Source organism: Cucurbita pepo, chromosome LG02 (assembly GCF_002806865.2).
Source record: "Cucurbita pepo subsp. pepo cultivar mu-cu-16 chromosome LG02, ASM280686v2, whole genome shotgun sequence".
In the NCBI taxonomy this organism is placed as follows: domain Eukaryota; kingdom Viridiplantae; phylum Streptophyta; class Magnoliopsida; order Cucurbitales; family Cucurbitaceae; genus Cucurbita; species Cucurbita pepo.
The window spans coordinates 3,200,410-3,212,511 of NC_036639.1; the positions used below are offsets into that span (position 1 = coordinate 3,200,410).

Genomic DNA, 12,102 nt, shown 5'->3' on the forward strand with positions numbered 1-12,102 from the left:
ATGAGAGTTATGGCGGTGTACGGTGAGCATCCAGTGGGACTATTTCCATAAACCAACACGGGTCCTTTCAACATATTTTGTAAGCACGTTTAACTTTGAAGTTCCTACGATTGAGCCATTAAAAAGGAATGTGAACCTTATTGATATAGATGATAAATTTTAATTTTTTAAGTATTTTTTAGTGGATCACTGTGTCAGGTAGTTAAAACATGTTATTGAACTTGAACCTACAAAAAGTCAACTGGTTAGAGCATATATCATGGACCAAAAAGTCAAAAGTTTGAAACTCCAATGGAACAAAATAAAAACTTAAATTTCAACCCTTCTACTATTTATGTAAAGATTTCATTAAAAATCTAATCGAAAAACACTCCATTCAAGTGATGGTGACTATTTACATAAAATTTAATAACGATCCTATGAGTTTCCTTCGCACCCAATAATAGCTCGATGTCGTCACTAGTAGATATTGTCTGCTTTAACCCGTTACGTATCGTTGTCACCCTTATAAGGAACATTCCGTTTCCCTCTCCAACCAATGTGAGATCTCACAATCCACCCCCTTGTGGGCCAACGTCGTCGCTAGCACAACACTCGATGCTAACTTTGATACTATTTATAACAGCCCGATATCGCCACTAACAGATACTGTCCACTTTAGCTCGTTACATATCATCATCAACGTCACAACTTTAAAACTCATCTACTAGGAGAAAGTTTCACACTCTTATAAAGAATGTTTCGTTCCCCTCTCCGACCGACGTGGGATCTCACACAACCAAACATAGCAGCTTCAAACAGTTGTCCTACGAGTCGAAAACCCGTCAAATATAATACAACGAACATATCCATTGGCTTAATTATTGCAAAATTTTCAAAAAAAAAAAAGGCAAAAAGACCAAGATGAGGCTATGAACATAGACACTACAATATATGTAAAGTCAAGTGTGTTTGCATAGTAAAAGGCCTCAAAGCATTCATGTGATTGACAACATGAAGTGTCTTCCAATATCATTCTTCATTTTCAACACTCAAAATGATGTCCTCTTCTGATTTTTCAAGTGTGCGCATGAGACAGCACTCACCAGTTTGTGCTCAAAAAAAGACAACCCCCAAAAGAACCAATAATAATCATTTCCAGCTTCCTAGGTTGTATTAAGATGTCGCTGATAATGTCCCATTTCAGCTCCTTCAAAACAACCATGTTCATAATTGAAGGGAACCTAATAAATGGAAACAAAGCTAGAGGATAATAGTTCATGAACTGCTTCGTTTTCGCTACCAACGCGACGAATATCTACACCGAGCAAAATTTCGAGCAATGTTGCTATCTCGTGGCTCCGTGGAGCTGATTGAGTGTATACTTACTGTCTGTGGAGTTGGTGTTATGGGATTTTTGAAGACATCTGCATTCGGGTAAAGGGTAAGTGTAGATAGAAGTTTTTCGGTTGAATCGTCTTATTCTCGGTACCATCAGCCCCTTTCGGTCGCTCTCCGAAAGCATTACCCCCATTTGTTCCTTGAATTCTTTCCAGCTGTAAATCGACACGATATAAAGTTATCTTGATGGCAACAGAATACTATGCAGTTCAGTTCATCTAATATATCGTTAACCTTTTCGTGATTGGCATCGATACAAAGTCGGAATACCTTTCAGTAAACATGTTTAAGAAGTAATTTGAAAGCTCATGGGTGTGTACCTTAATTTGATTCTATCATCCATTAAAATAGCAAGCTTTCGTTTATCGGGCTTGATCGTCTTGTCGTGCCCGTCGTAGAGAAAACGTCGGTGCCCCATTAGAAAGTGTGGGAAGTTGCCTCCTTGAGTGGTTACAAAGACCTCACTTAACAAGCATACCATATAATCTAGAGAAGCCAATCTCGAAGAATATCCCTGTCGATGGATAATCGATACATTTCAGTTCATACGATATCTCTCGAATAATCTTACAGATTAAACTTGCGGTAATAGTTATGTTTTCATGGTAGAGATTTCTCTCAATTTTTGTGAGATCCCACATCGGTTGGGAAAGAGAACGAAGCATTTTTTATAAGGGTGTGGAAACCTCTCCCTAGCAGACGCGTTTTAAAACTTTGAGGGGAAGCTTGAAAGGAAAAGCCCAAAAAAGACAATATCTGGTAGCTGTAGGCTTGGGCTGTTACAAATGGTATCAAAGTTAGACACCGGGTGATGTGTTAGCTAGGAGGTTGAACCCCAAAGGGGAGTGGACACAAGGTGATGTGCCAGCAAGGACGCTGGGCCCCGAAGAGGGGTGGATTGGGAGGTCCCACATCGATTGGATAAAGGAACGAGTCCCAACGACGACGCTGGCCCCGAATGAGGGTGGATTGTGAGATCCCACATTGGTTGGGAGGAGAAAGAAGCATTCTTTATAGGGATGTGGAAACCTCTCCCTAGCAGAGGCGTTTTAAAACCTTGAGGGGAAGCCAAAAAGGGAAGGCTCAACGAGGACAATATCTGCTAGTGGTGGGTTTAAGCTGTTACAAATGGTTATCAGAGCTAGACACTGACTAATGTGCTAGCGAGGAGGCTGAGCCCCGAAGAGGGTGGACACGAGGCAGTGTGCCAGCAAGGATGTTGGGCCCCGAAGAAGGATAGATTGTGAGATCCCACATCAGTTGGGAGGAGAACGGAACATTCTTTATAAGGGTGTGGAAACCTCTCCCTAGCATACGCGTTTTAAAACCTAGAGTGAAAGCCCAAAGAAGACGATATCTGTTAGCGGTGGGCTTGAGCCGTTACAGTTTTGCTCCACACTCTCCCAAATATCAAAGGAAAAGCTACAAATGTTTGTTTCATCAGCAGTCAAGGTTTTCCTAAGATCATAAAGAGCCATTGAGATCAAAATTAATTTACCATGAAAGGAGCAAGCTCATCTGGTGTTGCAAGTGATTCCTTTGTATGCAAAAGAGGAAACATTTCCTGTAACGGAGCGACGTATCTCTCTGCCCGGTACAACTTACCCGAAGCCAAATAAATCGAAGTGTTATTATCGAACCCCATACCGCGCAACATCATTCCAACCTAACATGACAAGAACAAAGTTCACAAAGAAAAGCATATGAACAGTACAACACAATATAAGCTTTTGTTAGACACTATTACTCGAAAATGATCGTCGAAAAACACACGATTCAGGGTAACTTATAGGTACCTCCAAGGGGGTTAACGGGCATTTTCCGTTAATTCGGTTAAGACCGGGGGAAATGAGATGCTCTTTGAGTTTGAACTTTTGCTTCCATCCTATTTCTCGGATCGAATCCATTTCGACTTTTTCAGCTTCACCTCCATCATATACACAACAGGAGAAAGCTACCATGTCCTAGAGTTCATATATGAGATGATGAGCTGAACAAAAGCAAATGAAGAGATAAAACAATTACGTTGTCCGGGAGATCGAGAAGCATCAGTACCTCCTCGAACCGTAGGTGGACCGAAACGTACTTCCCGTCATCCCTCGAACTTTTTTCGATCATCCGGCTAACTAGTTTACGTGCAAGAGCCATAATGGAAGAAGAGAACCTCAGTGCTTCATAATTTGTCAGGCATCTTAAGAATTGAATTTCAGGTGGTATATTCATGGCTAATCTGTTCGCGAAAGGCGACACTCGAACGACTCTGCATCAGATTATATGTCGAAGTGATGACAGAATTTCCTTTAGTTCTCGAATTTAGAAAACGTAAGATGTTTGAGAAGAATGAATATGCATCGACACGTACCCTTCCCTTTGCAAAACAGGTAGAACCTCTCCCCGGTAATAATCCGCTCGAGACCAAGCTTGCACGTGAAAGTTAGGAATGTTCGAGATGTTGTAGTTATATCTTTGCATTAAAGTCTCCGGTAGCTCTTTGACGACTTTAACGTGACCGTCGAGGGCTGCTATGAAATGATCTTCATCATAAATATCACCAAACTTACTGAAAAAGAATAGTGAGAGAACAATTTAATAGCTCCCCAGCTCTTCACTTGATTCATTTATGGTTTCTTAAGGTAGATTATTGAAATTGAAAAAGTTGATGCGTAACCGTTCAAGTCCTCCGTCTTCCACTGCTTGCAGATATTATCCTCTTTGGACTTTCCCTTAAGGCTTTCAAAATGCGTCTCGAGAGAGGTTCCCACACCCTTATAAATGTTTCATTCTCCTCCCCACCGACGTGGGAGAGAGGTTTCCACACTCTTATAAAGAATGTTTCGTTCTCCTCCCCAACTGATGTGGGAGAAAGGTTTCTACACACTTATAAAGAATGTTTCGTTCTCCTCCTCAACTGACGTGGGATCTCACAATCCTTTCAGGACCAGCGTCCTCACTAACACTTGTTTCCTTCTCCAATCGATGTGGAACCCCCCAATTCACCCCTTTCGGAGCCCACTTCGTGTCCACCCCCTTCGAGGCCCAGCGTCCTTACTGGCACACCACCCAGTGTCTGGCTCCGATACCATTTGTAACCGCCCATACCCACAACTAGCAGATATTGTCCTCTTTAGGCTTGCCCTTTCGAGCTTCCCCTCAATGCTTTTAAAATGCATCTACTAAAGAGAAGTTTCCACCCACTTATAAAGAACGTTTCATTCTCCTCCCAACCCAACGTGGGATCTCAAACGATGCCATAAAAATAGAAGCAATAAAGTAAAAGAAAAGCTCTTAATACCATGAAACACAAGACTTCCATATGCATATACCTTGAATCCTTCCAGACATTATGAAACTCAAAGCGGGGAAGAACTAGAATGGCATTTACAAGCCCTGCTACAGCTACAGCATTGCAGATCTACACAAGGATTAACAAACAAAGGCGCCACTCAAACAACAAAAACACCAACCCGAATAGAGTTCACAACTCAATACTCACCGCAGACCGTTGCTGGTTGAGTCCACCATTAGCATCAACAATTAAGTAAGTATTAGTCTCACTCAACTCTGAAATTCAAACGAAAGAATAGTTAAGCTCACAGCTAGTAGATATTGTCCTCGTCTACGTGGGATCTCGCACCGTTATTACCTGAACGCGGTCGAGAAGTAGTTGAATTCGAACATGGCTTCATCTCCTTCAACCTTTTGAATTTCCAAACAGATGACAACTACAAGACAAATCATACCCCTTTTGAACAAATGCTTAAAAACCCCCCACCCCATTTGTTTAAACCCCAAAAGGAATCGGATCGAACCTGAATTGGAGAGGAATGATGAGAATGAACATGGCGGTGCAGCCGGTGATACATTAGATGGGTATTATAAACCCAACCAGGGGGTGGAGGGGGCTGAGCCACGAAGGAGGAGAAAGGGGCAACACACATGATGAAACCAGAGACATAAAGCAGAGGAAGAAGCAGCATATGTGTACAGCTAAACCTGAAAGTGAAGAAGCCACCGACAAAGAGTTCCCATAGAGGCTGATTCCAATGGGGCTTCGACCGCATCTTCCGCCGCCACTTAGAAGCGTAACGCGGCGGCGAATGAGGGGGACTGGGAGAGCTACTGCTGCTACTACTCTGAGCGCCGTCGCAGTGGTAGCCATGGTAATTAAGGGTTTTGGGCTTCATTGGAAGAGATTACAGAATCCTTCTCTTCAATGTCGGTTTATAAACAGAGAAAGCTTTACAGAAAGGTGCATCAATGGTGGGCTCTAATGGAAAATGGTTTAGAGAGAGATTTGTGGTACATTTTATATGATATCCATCGGAAGAATACACCAAATGTTTTCCGCCGCTCTTTTGTCTCAGGATTAAACCAACCATTGTTTGACTGTCTTGGTTGTTGTCTGTTCTTGGTATTTTCGTAATTTCACACCCCCTTTTCTGCTGTTTCTTGTTTCCTAATTCGTTCTCCTCAACGTATTCTTTAAATAACAAAGGGCTTTTTTAGTAATTATACACGTTTCTTCTCAAAATCATAATAATTTTTTAATCTCAAATATTAATATTATTTTTCTATTTTACATAGTCCTTATAATTTTTACTTTATTTTCATGATTTGATATATTTGACGTTATTTTCAACATATGGTTAGTTGCTTTGGACAAGCATGATCCTGACATCCTAGTATTGTTTGTTCGAGTTAGTTGACAAGAATGTCAACTAATTGAGTGGGGGAGGATGTCACGGTCATACATGTACAAGGCGTGTTGTCAATGGCCGCATGACAGATATCCCGGTCTTGCTTGTCCAAAACGTGTTGTTCATGGTTGCATGTCCCTTCCAAATCTCTTTTACATGCTTTCATCCTATAGGGCTAAAATATGTATGATCGTGTATGATCGTTCACCAAAATCGTGTCTACACCTGCAAGGGCTAAAATGCCCCGAAATGTACTATAAGGGGATTTTTCCTACCCATAGTGATATGCAGTAAGCTGTTGTTGTTGCCTTTTGCTTACATTCCCATATAGCACCAATGAATATTTTCTACCATTTTTTAGATTTGGTCTGGAATTTGTATTTTATTTAAAATTGGACTTTCGGTCCCACCTATGTTTCTTATTTTTTAGCTTATTTAACGACTAAAATTGTCACACAACTCATATTACCCTTAACTATGTTATTATTTACTTTTAAATTATATGTTGTTGGATTATTTACGTTAGTTTATAATTTATTTTTAAAAAAATACAGTTAATTTACACGTAGTCATTTGATGATGGGGCAGTAATAAATAAAACTTTATTGACAATTATTAAATGATAATAGGACAAAACGATCTGACAAGTTCTGAGTATTTATTGTCAGCGGTACGAGACGCTGGGCTTCGTCACGAGGGGCAATACACGTAAAACTCTGCCACGTGTAAAACAGTTTAATCATTCAAATTAATGAGTTGTACGCGAAAGATGAAGGACGTGTGATGCGTGATTGCCAGTTGGCCAAAGAGGGGAGAGTAAACGTGACGTGTCCGAAATATGTGGAGTTGTGGAAAATGTGATGGGATCCAGATCGGACGGTGGCCTTGCTCTATCAGCATCACATGATACATCCACCTCACGGATTAAATAACGGTTACGGAAAAAAACAAACGGGACACCTGCCCAAAATCCTCCGAAACATGCGCATCTAAAGTCAACTGTCCGTTGGTTGCACACTCAGCAGCTTCATTGACGGAAATACCCCTACACTTCTAAAAAAAAAAATTATTCCCAATATTTTTGGGATATTGTGATTTTGGGCCCCTCTCAAAGTCATCATACTAATGGAGAGAGTATTATTTAATTATAAAAACATGATCATTCCCTAAATTAGTCGACGTGGGACTTTCATGAGTAATTTAAACATTTTTTCATAAATATAAAAAAATATCGATCGTAACTCAATTTTTCGTTGAATGTTTACGCGAGCCAATTAAGATTTTAAAATTAGGGTTCAAGTTTAAAGTTCATATATGCAGTGTTATATGCTATTTTTCTTCAATTTTTGGGAGGAACAGATTGAGATATTAAGAACATAAACTATATATAAGGGCATGACACATTAAATAATGTCATAACTTATAGGATTTACATATATTAATGTGGAATAATTTCTCTCTATACATGTTTTTTTTTTTTTTTTTTTTTTNAAAACAAAACCAAAACGACGTCGTTTTTCACAACGTGGAGACTCTTTGAAGCAAATTATTAATGGCTATGTCATAAGCATCTTGGAATTTGTCCATCACATTATTGGAATCTCCATAGACCAAGCCAGGCAAGAGCTCATAAATGATATAGCTTCTCATTTCCTCTCTTTTCTCCTCCGAAATTCCCCTCAATTTCTCCACCACGTTTCCGCCGCTTTTTTTCAGCTCTTCCTTATCGATCATCACCGAATATTTCCCGTAATCCTCCGGTAAATGCCATGGGTATTGATAATACGCCGTAAATCGGTCGAAGAAAACCGGAATACACCCCGAAATTAACGAATCAAAAACCGATTTCCTCGTCGGACTGTCTCCCGGTGGCTGCAGGCAGAATTCCGATTCCAGAAACAGAGTAATCACTGTTTCTGCTCTGTCGCAGCTCCCTGACGTGCAGTCCACGTGCCGGCAGAGTCGGCCGTTATCTGCTGCGGCGCAGTGGTTTATTAGTAATGAGCGTATGTTTTCCGGCGAGTCGGGTCGGGCGGCGCCTGCGAATCCCACGAGATTCTTTCTCTCGGATCGGAGGGCTTTCCATTGCCAGGCGAAAACGTCGTCGTCTGAATGAGGGTGGAAGAATGTGGGGTGGGGTATTCCGACGTCGTTTTCGTGCCAGGGTTGTCGTTCGATTAGGAGTTTGATGGGGTTTTGTAATTGGTCGAGTTCTAGAAATTTGGTGCCCCATGATGAATTTGAGTTGTTGGCGTTGTTGTTGTTGTTGTTGTTGTTGGTGTTTCTTCGAAAATCCCATGAGATTTTGCCCAAAACGAAGACGTGATCCTTTCCTGAGCTTCGAGTCCATGGTTTCTGGGTCGAGAGCCACTGGACGAGTTCTAGGCCTAATGAGTCCTTGAGGGCGTAGGATACGTTGTTTTTGAAGTGCCATCGGAGAATGTCTAGACCTCCATAGTAGGGCACGTAGAAAAGCTTGGCTTCATCTGGGTTCTGGACTCTGCAGGGGTGCTTCAGTACTCTGTTCACGGGAATAAACTTGTGTTATAAGTAAAATCACGAGAGCTTATGCTTCAATTAGACAATATAATACCATTGTAGCGGTTCGTGGTTCCTAATATGATACAGAGTCATGCCCTTAACTTAGCCATGTCAATAGAATTCTCAAATGTCGAATAAAAAAGTTGTGAGTCTTGAAAGTGAAGTCAAAAGTGACTTAAGTGTTAAACAAAATGTGTACTTTGTTCGATGGCTCCAGAGAAATGGTCGAGACTTGATTAAGGGGAGGCTGTTCAAGGGTTTCATAGGTCTAAGGAAAGGCTTTATGGTGTATTTTGTTAGAAAGTCGAGCCTTGATTAAGGTGACGTTGTTTGAGGGTTTCATATGTCTTGGGAGAGGCTCTATGGTGTACTTTGTTCGAGAGTCATGTCTCAATTAAGGGGAGGTTGTTCAAGGACTTTTTAGGCCTTAGGAAAGAGTCTATAGTGCAATTCAAGGGCTTTATAGGCATTATGGAAGGCTCTATGGTGTACTTCAAAGGCTCTATAGGTGTCAGGGAAGGCTCTATGGTGTACTTCAAGGGCTCTATAGGTGTCAAGGAAGGCTCTATAGTGTACTTGAAGGGCTCTATAAGCCTTAAAAAATACTCTATGATGTACTTCAAGGGCTCTACACGTGTCAGTAATTCTATAATGTACTTCAAGGGCTCTATAGATGTCAGGGAATAATCTATGATGTATTTTAAGGGCTCTATAGACCTTAAGAAAAACTCTATTGTGTACTTTGTTTGAGAGAAGAATGGTTAACCGGGATTCTGGTTAATTAAAGAAATGATCCTAGGTTTATGAAACTAAAAATAAAGCCACGAGAGCTTATGCTTGAAAGGGACGGTAATTCGATACCTGGAATGAAATATGGGCTCGAGCGCGTACTGATGAGTATTGAACCACCCTTTCCCAAGCTCTGGAATCGGCTCTCCCATTGCATCATTACTAAAATACTTACAAAAATCAATCCACGGAACCATGTCGTGGCACTGCTCCACCAATTCTTTGTTAAACTTCGCCGGAAGTTCGTACACATAAATCCCTCTTCCGCCGCATTCCTCTGCCCCAACATTCTCCGGCGACACCCACTTCCATGACCGGTGCCGCCGTAGCTGCTCTTCAATGGCCTTCATTGCAATGTCAATCTCGTCGTCTTCAGCCGTAATTGGCTGACTGCCGGTGGAATTCTTACCGGTGGAATGGTGTTGATTAATCTCCTTCGAGGATTCTGCAGAAACGGTGCCGTTGCTGCTGGTGGTAGAAGATGTAGACTGGGAAGGTTCTGGAACTTCAATAATTTCCTTTATGTAGCCATTGGAGCTTGAATTTTGGAGTTCATTTGCTGTTGTTTCCGATTTCCTTCATCAAAATATAAATCAAATATTTACATACAGAAAAAAAAAAAAAATAATAATAATAATAAAATTACAACCCCTGTGGAATTTAACATTTTAGCGTTTTTTTCTTCTGATTTTAAAAATTAAAATTATAAATATTTACTATATCATGTTTATATTTTTCATTTACCCTGGTGGGACCCACTTGAGGTTTAAAATTCATCCTGAGGAGAACAAAACACCATTTTATAACAGGGTGTGGAAACTTTCCCGTTTTAAAGCCTTGAAAGTCTAATGAGGACAATATCTACTAACAGTGGATCGGTACCATTACAAATGGTATCAGAGCCAGACACCACACGATGTGCCAGCCTTCTCGTTGGGCCCCGAAGGGGGTGGATTTGGTGGCGGTCCCACATCAATTGGAAGAAGGAAAGAGTATCAGCGATGACACTAGGCCCCCCGAAGGGGGCGGATTATTTTAAAGCCCTTGAGGAGAAGCTCGAAAGGAAAAGCCCAGGGAAGACGTTACAAATTTGAAAATGGGAGTGCTTGTTAGCTAAACGGTGTCGAAAACAGTGTTTATATTTTTTCATCTCCAATCCTACCAAAATCCAGACTTTATCTCGTGTGTGTATATATATATATATATTATAATTACAGAGTCGGGAACCTAGTTTATATTTTTTTTGTCTCCAACACCGCCTAAATCCGGGCTCCATCTCACTTATTTATATATTATATCACATAATAAATAAATAAATACAAATTTTAATTATGTGAAGACTAAATACTTCATAAATAAATATGTAGTTTTTGAGTAGAATAATTGAGTTGTAATATCGAAATCATGTCGTGGTAAAAATTATTTGAAATAAGGTAATATATACATAAACGAAAAAATTTAGTAATAAACTCGATCAACACAAATTACCAGTAATAATTTCAAGAATAAATGAAAATTTAATATAGATAATGAAATAGGAGACGAAGACATAGACAGATAAGGTGAAGGTGTTACCGAATGGCGGTGTCAGAACGACTGTGATTAAGGACTTGCATTGGAATTTCAGAGTTAGGCTGTGAGCCAGCAGAAAGGCAATAAAGATTGGTGAGCTTCCTGGAAGAAACACAGACATGAACGAATCTTCCAGAAATAACGGTGGTGGAAGACGACCACAGAAACAGAACCAATAGCAAGAAAATCGCAGCCGGAATCCGATACAGAAGCTTGAACAGAACGGCGCCGTATAGACGAAGCTTTGTTTCCTTCACTTTCTTCGATTGCTTCGTTGACCTAATCGCCATTGTTGGTCGAAGCTTGGTTATGGCCATGGCTTCTCTGGTTCTTTATTTTTTTCGTAAAGGCTTTAAATATGGGTTCACATTGCTGACGTGGAATGGTCCATGGAAATAAACGTGCAGAGCATATATTTGTAATTATTTGTATAATTTATATTCCTTGCCAATGATATGGCACGTTGTGTGGAAAATTGACTTTTTTTTTTTTCTCAATTAAATAAATAAACGATTATGGGTGTTGTTTATTCGAGTTTAATTCGATGGAAGAAAAAAATTGAATTTGTTCGAGGAATTATATTTATAAATTAGCTTAAACGGTTGTCTGGTTGACTCTGCCGACATCTTAGTAAAGTGATACATGAATGTACGGAACAGATAGAACGATTAAAAAATACTCAAAATAAATTTAATTTATTACCCATTACTAATAAACGACATATTGACTCGTGGGATGATGAAACACACAACCCAGATGTGCTTTGTTGTTTCTCATTAGGGGGTTTAACGCCTTTTATATTTGTTCCTTTTGATCAGGTAATTGCCTTTTTATTTGGGGAGATGCCCCAATCTCGTCTCTTGACTTGAACATTTGTCGATATACCACCGCTTGTTTACTAAGATTGTGAAAAACATTTTAAACAAAATATTTGAAAATGTTCGATTCCATTTAATGTGTTCGGGTGAAAAAAAATGAAATTTACTTGATTTGGTCTGAAAGTTTACTACCATAGCTGTTGATTTTAGAAATCCACCCTTAGGTCGGGTTAATAATAAAGGACTAGGAGTATATGGGTTCGAGCCACCGCCTGACGTAGAAATTTATTGAATGTTTCAATAGC

General features: G+C 40.1%; 2 protein-coding genes across 2 annotated transcripts; both read right to left on the minus strand.

Annotated features, from left to right (window-relative positions):
* Positions 1-824: 824 nt before the first annotated feature.
* On the minus strand, positions 825-5,744 carry LOC111788403 (O-fucosyltransferase 10-like). The gene is made up of 10 exons (XM_023668738.1): positions 5,190-5,744; positions 5,024-5,102; positions 4,874-4,941; positions 4,704-4,792; positions 3,743-3,940; positions 3,436-3,640; positions 3,177-3,344; positions 2,879-3,046; positions 1,701-1,894; positions 825-1,535 (listed from the first exon to the last, which is right to left on the minus strand). Exons 1-10 carry the CDS (start codon positions 5,562-5,564, stop codon positions 1,328-1,330), a joined length of 1,752 nt encoding a protein of 583 aa, XP_023524506.1. The 5' UTR covers positions 5,565-5,744; the 3' UTR covers positions 825-1,327.
* A 1,851-nt stretch (positions 5,745-7,595) lies between these two features.
* Positions 7,596-11,269, minus strand: LOC111787645 (xyloglucan-specific galacturonosyltransferase 1-like). The gene is made up of 3 exons (XM_023667663.1): positions 10,983-11,269; positions 9,480-9,983; positions 7,596-8,598 (listed from the first exon to the last, which is right to left on the minus strand). The coding sequence occupies exons 1-3, from the start codon at positions 11,267-11,269 to the stop codon at positions 7,596-7,598; spliced, it is 1,794 nt and encodes a 597-aa protein (XP_023523431.1).
* Between the last annotated feature and the right edge of the window lie 833 nt (positions 11,270-12,102).